The sequence below is a fragment of the Oncorhynchus mykiss genome, chromosome 26, assembly GCF_057628025.1.
Source record: "Oncorhynchus mykiss isolate SJ-2025 chromosome 26, ASM5762802v1, whole genome shotgun sequence".
Lineage (NCBI taxonomy): Eukaryota > Metazoa > Chordata > Actinopteri > Salmoniformes > Salmonidae > Oncorhynchus > Oncorhynchus mykiss.
The window spans coordinates 43,207,501-43,217,500 of record NC_143047.1 but is presented as its reverse complement, the minus strand read 5'-3'; the positions used below and the strand labels follow the sequence as shown (position 1 = coordinate 43,217,500).

At 56.4% G+C, this 10,000-nt stretch overlaps 1 protein-coding gene across 2 annotated transcripts in view; it reads right to left on the bottom strand.

Annotated features, from left to right (window-relative positions):
- Positions 1-10,000, bottom strand: part of pde8a (phosphodiesterase 8A) — a 186,889-nt gene that overhangs the window by 42,354 nt on the left and 134,535 nt on the right. For both annotated transcript variants that reach the window (XM_090223180.1, XM_090223181.1), the window contains one exon: positions 9,337-9,415. In XM_090223180.1, coding sequence (XP_090079306.1) covers positions 9,337-9,415 — 79 coding nt within the window. The remainder of the gene's footprint in view (positions 1-9,336; positions 9,416-10,000) is intronic.

Genomic DNA, 10,000 nt, shown 5'->3' with positions numbered 1-10,000 from the left:
AGACGGGGGGAGACGGGGAGAGATGGGGGGAGAGATGGGGGGAGACAGGGAGAGAGGGGGGGAGACAGGGAGAGAGGGGGGGAGACGGGGAGAGAGGGGGGAGACGGGGAGAGAGGGGGGGAGACAGGGAGAGAGGGGGGGAGATGGGGAGAGAGGGGGAGAGAGAGGGGGAGAGACGGGGGAGAGACGGGGGGAGACGGAGGGAGACGGAGGGAGAGGGGGGGAGACGGGGAGAGAGGGGGGAGACAGGGAGAGAGGGGGGGAGACGGGGAGAGAGGGGGGGAGAGGGGGAGAGATGGGGGAGAGAGAGGGGGAGAGACGGGGGAGAGACGGGGGGAGACGGAGGGCAATGGGGAGAGAGGGGGGGAGACGGGGGGAGACGGGAGGAGACGGGGAGAGATGGGGGGAGATGGGGAGAGAGGGGGGAGAGACGGGGGGAGACAGGGAGAGAGGGGGGAGACGGGGAGAGAGGTGGGGAGACGGGGGGAGATGGGGAGAGATGGGGGGAGACAGGGAGAGAGGGGGGGAGACGGGGAGAGAGGGGGGAGATGGGGGGAGACGGGGAGAGGGGGGGAGACGGGGAGAGACGGGGAGAGAGGGGGGGAGGGGGGAGAGATGGGGAGGGGGGGAGACGGGGGAGACGGGGAGAGATGGGGGAGACGGGGAGAGAGGGGGGAGACGGGGGGAGACGGGGAGAGAGGGGGGGAGATGGGGAGAGACGGGGGGAGACGGGGAGAGAGGGGGGGAGACAGGGAGAGACGGGGAGAGAGGGGGGAGACGGGGAGAGACGGGGAGAGAGGGGGGGAGACGGGGAGAGAGGGGGGAGACGGGGAGAGAGGGGAGAGGGGGGAGATGGGGAGAGACGGAGGGAGACGGGGGGAGACAGGGGAGAGACGAGGGAGACGGAGGGAGACGAGGGAGACGGGGGGAGACGGGGGGTGAGACGAGGGAGACGGGGGGAGACGGGGAGAGAGACGGGGAGAGACGAGGGAGACGGGGAGAGATGGGGAGAGAGGGGGGAGACGGGGGGAGACGGGGATAGATGGGGGAGACAGGGAGAGAGGGGGGGAGACGGGGAGAGAGGGGGGGAGAGACGAGGGGAGAGAGAGGGGGAGAGACGGGGGAGACGGGGAGAGACGGGGGGAGAGACGAGGGAGACGGGGGGAGACGGGGAGAGAGACGGGGAGAGACGAGGGAGACGGGGGGAGACGGGGAGAGATGGGGAGAGATGGGGGGAGACAGGGAGAGAGGGAGGGAGACAGGGAGAGAGGGGGGGAGACGGGGAGAGAGGGGGGGAGACGTGGGGAGAGAGAGGGAGAGACGGGGGGAGAGATGGGAGGAGAGGGAGAGAGACGGGGGGAGAGAAGGGGGAGAGACGGGGGGAGAGAGACGTGGGGAGAGACGGGGGGAGACGGAGGGAGACGGAGGGAGAGGGGGGGAGACGGGGAGAGAGGGGGGAGACAGGGAGAGAGGGGGGGAGACGGGGAGAGAGGGGGGGAGAGGGGGAGAGATGGGGGAGAGAGAGGGGGAGAGACGGGGGAGAGACGGGGGGAGACGGAGGGCAATGGGGAGAGAGGGGGGGAGACGGGGGGAGACGGGAGGAGACGGGGAGAGATGGGGGGAGATGGGGAGAGAGGGGGGAGAGACGGGGGGAGACAGGGAGAGAGGGGGGAGACGGGGAGAGAGGTGGGGAGACGGGGGGAGATGGGGAGAGATGGGGGGAGACAGGGAGAGAGGGGGGAGACGGGGAGAGAGGGGGGGAGATGGGGGGAGACGGGGAGAGGGGGGGGAGACGGGGAGAGACGGGGAGAGAGGGGGGGAGGGGGGAGAGATGGGGAGGGGGGGAGACGGGGGAGACGGGGAGAGATGGGGGAGACGGGGAGAGAGGGGGGAGACGGGGGGAGACGGGGAGAGAGGGGGGAGATGGGGAGAGACGGGGGGAGACGGGGAGAGAGGGGGGGAGACAGGGAGAGACGGGGAGAGAGGGGGGAGACGGGGAGAGACGGGGAGAGAGGGGGGGAGACGGGGAGAGAGGGGGGAGACGGGGAGAGAGGGGAGAGGGGGGAGATGGGGAGAGACGGAGGGAGACGGGGGGAGACAGGGGAGAGACGAGGGAGACGGAGGGAGACGAGGGAGACGGGGGGAGACGGGGGGTGAGACGAGGGAGACGGGGGGAGACGGGGAGAGAGACGGGGAGAGACGAGGGAGACGGGGAGAGATGGGGAGAGAGGGGGGAGACGGGGGGAGACGGGGATAGATGGGGGGAGACAGGGAGAGAGGGGGGGAGACGGGGAGAGAGGGGGGGAGAGACGAGGGGAGAGAGAGGGGGAGAGACGGGGGAGACGGGGAGAGACGGGGGGAGAGACGAGGGAGACGGGGGGAGACGGGGAGAGAGACGGGGAGAGACGAGGGAGACGGGGGGAGACGGGGAGAGATGGGGAGAGATGGGGGGAGACAGGGAGAGAGGGAGGGAGACAGGGAGAGAGGGGGGGAGACGGGGAGAGAGGGGGGGAGACGTGGGGAGAGAGAGGGAGAGACGGGGGGAGAGATGGGAGGAGAGGGAGAGAGACGGGGGGAGAGAAGGGGGAGAGACGGGGGGAGAGAGACGTGGGGAGAGAGAGGGGGAGAGACAGGGGGAGAGGGGGAGACGGGAAGAGAGGGGGGGAGACGGGGGGAGATGGGGAGAGAGGGGGGAGACGGGAAGAGACAGGGAGAGGGGGGGACGGGGAGAGACAGAGGGAGACGGGGAGAGACAGGGAGAGAGGGGGAAGACGGGGGGAGACAGAGGGAGGGACGAGGGAGGCAGGGGGAGAGACAGGGAGAGAGGGGAGAGGGGGGGAGATGGGGAGAGACGGAGGGAGACGGGGGGAGAGACGAGGGAGACGGGGGGAGAGACGAGAGAGACGGAGGGAGACGGGGGGAGACGGGGAGAGACGAGGGAGACAGGGGGAGAGACGAGGGAGACGGGGGGAGACGGGGAGAGAGAGGGGGGAGATGGGGGAGAGAGAGGGGGAGAGACGGGGGAGAGATATGGGGAGAGACGTGGGGAGAGAGAGGGGGAGAGACGGGGGGAGAGACGGGAGGAGAGAAGGGGGAGAGATGGGAGGAGAGAAGGGGGAGAGACGGGGGAGAGAGATGTGGGGAGAGAGAGGGGGAGAGACGGGGGGAGAGGGGGAGAGATGGGGGAGAGAAGGGGGAGAGACGGGGGAGAGACGGGGGAGAGACGGGGGGAGAGAGAGGGGGAGAGATGGGGGAGAGAAGGGGGAGAGACGGGGGAGAGAGAGGGGGAGAGATGGGGGAAGAGAGAGGGGGAGAGATGGGGGAGAGAAGGGGGAGAGACGGGGGAGAGACGGGGGAGAGAGAGGGGGAGAGATGGGGGAAGAGAGAGGGGGAGAGATGGGGGAGAGGGGGAGAGACGGGGGGGGAGAGAGGGGGAGAGATGGGGGAGAGAAGGGGGAGAGACGGGGGAGAGGGGGAGAGAAGGGGGGAGACGGGAAGGGGGGGAGATACATAAAAAAACTGAGAATCAGGCATCATTAGAGATTTTCTGTAAGTCTAACAACACTAGCATCACACACAGTCCTGTGAGGTTAGGTTAGCTTAGCTCAGCTAGCATAGCCCTTCACACTAGCATCACACACAGTCCTGCGAAGTTAGCTTAGCTCAGCTAGCATAGCTCTATACACTAGCATCACACACAGTCCTGTGGAGTTAGCTTAGCTCAGCTAGCATAGTTCTTCACACTAGCATCACACACAGTCCTGTGAGGTTAGCTTAGCTCAGCTAGCATAGCTCTTCACACTAGCATCACACACAGTCCTGTGAGGTTAGCTTAGCTCAGCTAGCATAGCTCTTCACAACAGCATCACACACAGTCCTGCGAAATTAGCTTAGCTCAGCTAGCATTGCTCTTCACAACAGCATCACACAGTCCAGACAGACAGACAGACAGAGACAGACAGACAGACAGACAGACAGACAGACAGACAGAGAACATGATAACACTGCTGGAGATGCTCTGTGTCTGTAGCGGTGTCTGTAGCTCTGTCTGTAGCTGTCTCTCTAGCTGTGTCTCTAGCGCTGTCTGTAGCTGTCTCTCTAGCTGTAGCTGTGTCTCTAGCTGTAGCTGTGTCTCTAGCTGTAGCTGTGTCTCTAGCTGTGTCTCTAGCTGTAGCTGTGTCTCTAGCTGTGTCTCTGTCTGTAGCTGTCTCTCTGTCTGTAGCTGTCTCTCTGTCTGTAGCTGTCTCTCTGTCTCTAGCTATCTCTCTAGCTGTAGCTGTGTCTCTAGCTGTGTCTCTAGCTATGTCTCTAGCTGTAGTTGTCTCTCTACCTGTCTCTCTGTCTCTAGCTGTCTCTCTAGCTGTGTCTCTAGTTGTAGCTGTGTCTCTAGCTGTGTCTCTAGCTGTAGCTGTGTCTCTAGCTGTGTCTCTGTCTGTAGCTGTCTCTCTGTCTGTAGCTGTCTCTCTGTCTGTAGCTGTCTCTCTGTCTCTAGCTATCTCTCTAGCTGTAGCTGTGTCTCTAGCTGTGTCTCTAGCTGTGTCTCTAGCTGTAGCTGCCTCTCTAGCTATGTCTCTGTCTCTAGCTGTCTCTCTAGCTGTGTCTCTAGTTGTAGCTGTGTCTCTAGCTGTGTCTCTAGCTGTGTCTCTAGCTGTAGCTGTGTCTCTAGCTGTAGCTGTGTCTCTAGCTGTAGCTGTGTCTCTAGATGTAGCTGTCTCTCTGTCTGTAGCTGTCTCTCTGTCTGTAGCTGTCTCTCTAGCTGTAGCTGTGTCTCTAGCTGTAGCTGTCTCTCTGTCTGTAGCTGTGTCTCTAGATGTAGCTGTCGCTCTAGCTGTCTCTCTGTCTCTAGCTGTAGCTGTGTCTCTAGCTGTAGCTGTGTCTCTAGATGTAGCTGTCTATGTGTCTCTAGATGTAGCTGTCTCTCTAGCTGTAGCTGTGTATCTAGCTGTCTCTCTAGCTGTGTCTCTGTCTGTAGCTGTGTCTCTAGCTCTGTCTGTAGCTGTCTCTCTAGCTGTAGCTGTGTCTCTGTCTGTAGCTGTGTCTCTGTCTGTAGCTGTGTCTCTAGCTGTAGCTGTGTCTGTCTGTAGCTGTGTCTGTCTGTAGCTGTGTCTCTAGCTGTAGCTGTGTCTCTAGCTGTAGCTGTGTCTCTAGCTGTAGCTGTGTCTCTAGATGTAGCTGTATATGTGTCTCTAGATGTAGCTGTCTCTCTAGCTGTAGCTGTGTATCTAGCTGTCTCTCTAGCTGTGTCTCTGTCTGTAGCTGTGTCTCTAGATCTGTCTGTAGCTGTCTCTCTAGCTGTAGCTGTGTCTCTGTCTGTAGCTGTGTCTCTGTCTGTAGCTGTGTCTCTAGCTGTAGCTGTGTCTGTCTGTAGCTGTGTCTGTCTGTAGCTGTGTCTCTAGCTGTAGCTGTGTCTCTAGCTGTAGCTGTCTCTCTGTCTGTAGCTGTCTCTCTAGATGTAGCTGTCTCTCTTGCTGTCGCTCTGTCTCTAGCTGTTGCTGTGTCTCTAGCTGTAGCTGTGTCTCTAGATGTAGCTGTCTCTCTGTCTGTAGCTGTGTCTCTAGATGTAGCTGTCTCTCTAGCTGTAGCTGTGTCTAGCTGTCTCTCTAGCTGTAGCTGTGTCTCTAGCTGTGTCTCTAGCTGTAGCTGTGTCTCTAGCCGTCTCTCTAGCTGTAGCTGTCTCTCTAGTTGTAGCTGTGTCTCTAGATGTGTCTCTAGATGTAGCTGTCTCTCTAGCTGTAGCTGTGTCTCTAGCTGTCTCTCTAGCTGTGTCTCTGTCTGTAGCTGTGTCTCTAGCTCTGTCTGTAGCTGTCTCTCTAGCTGTAGCTGTGTCTCTGTCTGTAGCTGTGTCTCTGTCTGTAGCTGTGTCTCTAGCTGTAGCTGTGTCTGTCTGTAGCTGTGTCTCTCTGTAGCTGTGTCTCTAGCTGTAGCTGTGTCTCTAGCTGTAGCTGTGTCTCTAGCTGTAGCTGTCTCTCTGTCTGTAGCTGTCTCTCTAGATGTAGCTGTCTCTCTAGCTGTCGCTCTGTCTCTAGCTGGAGCTGTGTCTCTAGCTGTCGCTGTGTCTCTAGATGTAGCTGTCTCTCTGTCTGTAGCTGGGTCTCTAGATGTAGCTGTCTCTCTAGCTGTAGCTGTGTCTAGCTGTCTCTCTAGCTGTAGCTGTGTCTCTAGCTGTGTCTCTAGCTGTAGCTGTGTCTCTAGCCGTCTCTCTAGCTGTAGCTGTCTCTCTAGCTGTAGCTGTGTCTCTAGATGTGTCTCTAGATGTAGCTGTCTCTCTAGCTGTAGCTGTGTCTCTAGCTGTCTCTCTAGCTGTGTCTCTGTCTGTAGCTGTGTCTCTAGCTCTGTCTGTAGCTGTCTCTCTAGCTGTAGCTGTGTCTCTGTCTGTAGCTGTGTCTCTGTCTGTAGCTGTGTCTCTAGCTGTAGCTGTGTCTGTCTGTAGCTGTGTCTGTCTGTAGCTGTGTCTCTAGCTGTAGCTGTGTCTCTAGCTGTAGCTGTGTCTCTAGCTGTAGCTGTCTTTCTGTCTGTAGCTGTCTCTCTAGATGTAGCTGTCTCTCTAGCTGTCGCTCTGTCTCTAGCTGTAGCTGTGTCTCTAGCTGTCGCTGTGTCTCTAGATGTAGCTGTCTCTCTGTCTGTAGCTGTGTCTCTAGATGTAGCTGTCTCTCTAGCTGTAGCTGTGTCTAGCTGTCTCTCTAGCTGTAGCTGTGTCTCTAGCCGTCTCTCTAGCTGTAGCTGTCTCTCTAGCTGTAGCTGTGTCTCTAGCTGTGTCTCTGTCTGTAGCTGTCTCTCTGTCTGTAGCTGTGTCTGTAGCTGTGTCTCTAGCTGTGTCTCTAGCTGTGTCTCTGTCTGTAGCTGTCTCTCTAGATGTAGCTGTCTCTAGCTGTGTCTCTGTCTGTAGCTGTCTCTCTAGCTGTAGCTGTGTCTCTAGCTGTGTCTCTAGCTGTGTCTCTGTCTGTAGCTGTCTCTCTAGATGTAGCTGTGTCTCTAGCTGTGTCTCTAGCTGTCTCTCTAGCTGTGTCTCTGTCTGTAGCTGTGTCTCTAGCTGTCTCTCTAGCTGTGTCTCTGTCTGTAGCTGTGTCTCTAGCTCTGTCTGTAGCTGTCTCTCTAGCTGTAGCTGTGTCTCTGTCTGTAGCTGTGTCTCTAGCTGTAGCTGTGTCTGTCTGTAGCTGTCTCTGTCTGTAGCTGTCTCTCTATATGTGTCTCTGTCTGTAGCTGTGTCTCTAGCTCTGTCTGTAGCTGTCTCTCTAGCTGTAGCTGTGTCTCTGTCTCTAGCTGTCTCTCTAGCTGTAGCTGTGTCTCTAGCTGTGTCTCTGTCTGTAGCTGTGTCTCTAGCTGTAGCTGTGTCTGTCTGTAGCTGTCTCTCTAGCTGTAGCTGTGTCTCTAGATGTAGCTGTCTCTCTATATGTGTCTCTGTCTGTAGCTGTGTCTCTAGCTCTGTCTGTAGCTGTCTCTCTAGCTGTAGCTGTGTCTCTGTCTCTAGCTGTCTCTCTAGCTGTAGCTGTGTCTCTAGCTGTCTCTCTAGCTGTAGCTGTGTCTCTAGCTGTCTCTCTGTCTGTAGCTGTAGCTGTGTCTCTAGCTGTCGCTGTGTCTCTAGATGTAGCTGTCTCTCTGTCTGTAGCTGTGTCTCTAGATGTAGCTGTCTCTCTAGCTGTAGCTGTGTCTAGCTGTCTCTCTAGCTGTAGCTGTGTCTCTAGCTGTGTCTCTAGCTGTAGCTGTGTCTCTAGCCGTCTCTCTAGCTGTAGCTGTCTCTCTAGCTGTAGCTGTGTCTCTAGATGTGTCTCTAGATGTAGCTGTCTCTCTAGCTGTAGCTGTGTCTCTAGCTGTCTCTCTAGCTGTGTCTCTGTCTGTAGCTGTGTCTCTAGCTCTGTCTGTAGCTGTCTCTCTAGCTGTAGCTGTGTCTCTGTCTGTAGCTGTGTCTCTGTCTGTAGCTGTGTATTCTCTAGCTGTAGCTGTGTCTGTCTGTAGTTGTGTCTGTCTGTAGCTGTGTCTCTAGCTGTAGCTGTGTCTCTAGCTGTAGCTGTGTCTCTAGCTGTAGCTGTCTCTCTGTCTGTAGCTGTCTCTCTAGATGTAGCTGTCTCTCTAGCTGTCGCTCTGTCTCTAGCTGTAGCTGTGTCTCTAGCTGTCGCTGTGTCTCTAGATGTAGCTGTCTCTCTGTCTGTAGCTGTGTCTCTAGATGTAGCTGTCTCTCTAGCTGTAGCTGTGTCTAGCTGTCTCTCTAGCTGTAGCTGTGTCTCTAGCTGTGTCTCTAGCTGTAGCTGTGTCTCTAGCCGTCTCTCTAGCTGTAGCTGTCTCTCTAGCTGTAGCTGTGTCTCTAGCTGTGTCTCTGTCTGTAGCTGTCTCTCTGTCTGTAGCTGTGTCTCTAGCTGTGTCTCTAGCTGTGTCTCTGTCTCTAGCTGTCTCTCTAGCTGTAGCTGTGTCTCTAGCTGTGTCTCTGTCTGTAGCTGTGTCTCTAGCTGTAGCTGTGTCTGTCTGTAGCTGTCTCTCTAGCTGTAGCTGTGTCTCTAGCTGTCTCTCTAGCTGTAGCTGTGTCTCTAGCTGTCTCTCTAGCTGTAGCTGTGTCTCTAGCTGTCTCTCTGTCTGTAGCTGTCTCTCTGTCTGTAGCTGTCTCTCTAGCTGTAGCTCTGTCTGTAGCTGTGTCTCTAGCTCTGTCTGTAGCTGTCTCTCTAGCTGTAGCTGTGTCTCTGTCTGTAGCCGTGTCTGTAGCCATGTCTCTAGCTGTTGCTGTGTCTGTTGCTGTGTCTGCTCCGGTGTCTGTTGCTGTGTCTCTAGCTGTGGCTGTAGCTGTGTCTGTTGCTGTGTCTGTTGCTGTGTCTGCTGCTGTCTCTAGCTGTCTCTCTAGCTGTAGCTGTGTCTCTAGCTGTCTCTCTAGCTGTCTCTCTGTCTGTAGCTGTCTCTCTGTCTGTAGCTGTCTCTCTAGCTGTAGCTCTGTCTGTAGCTGTGTCTCTAGCTCTGTCTGTAGCTGTCTCTCTAGCTGTAGCTGTGTCTCTGTCTGTAGCCGTGTCTGTAGCCATGTCTCTAGCTGTTGCTGTGTCTGTTGCTGTGTCTGCTCCGGTGTCTGTTGCTGTGTCTCTAGATGTGGCTGTAGCTGTGTCTGTTGCTGTGTCTGTTGCTGTGTCTGCTGCGGTGTCTGTGGCTGTGCCTGTAGCTGTGGCTGTGTCTCTAACTGTGTCTGTAGCTGTGTCTGTAGCTGCCCTTTTTCTGACCCTGCAAATTGAAAATCCCAATGTGGCCCTCGAGCCAAAACGTTCCCCCACCCCTACCTTAGTGCTTCCATCTGTAGACTGTTTGGTTGAGAATAAACAACAGACCATTCTTTAGTAAAACTAATGGAAACTAATGAAAACCCACCTGAATGACTTGATCCTCATTGGTGATCTCTATGGCCTCCTGACTCTGCTCCAATGCTGTGAAGATAGCATTACACGCCCTAGGAAAGAGAGGGAGGGGGAGGGGGAGCAGGGATGGAGAGGGGGAGGAGGGAGATGGGGGAGGGAGAAGAGTGAGTAGGGGAGGGAGGGAGATAGTGAGGGAGACAGGGATAGATAGGGAGGGAGGGAAGAGAGATAGGGAGGGAGGGAGGGAGAGATAGGGAGGGAGGGAGAGATAGGGAGGGAGGGAGAGATAGGGAGGGAGGGAGATAGTTGAAATGCACCTCTGAATGTAGAACAGGAGCTACATTTAGACATGTGTACAGTACATAGCTGTAGAAAGAACATTCTACATTTTTAATCTCTCATTTTTAATCACACTCCACCATTATTACAGGATTTGGGGCCAGCATTGAGTGGATTTATTTCTTTTTATTGAACCTTTATTTAACTAGGCAAGTCAGCTAAGAACAAATACTTATTTACAATGACGGCCTACCAAAAGGCAAAAGGCCTCCTGCGTGGACGAGGTCCTGGGATTAAACATAAATACAATATAAATATAGGACAAAACACACATCACAACAAGACAGACAACACAACACTACATACAGAGAGACCTAAAGACAACAACTTAGCAAGAG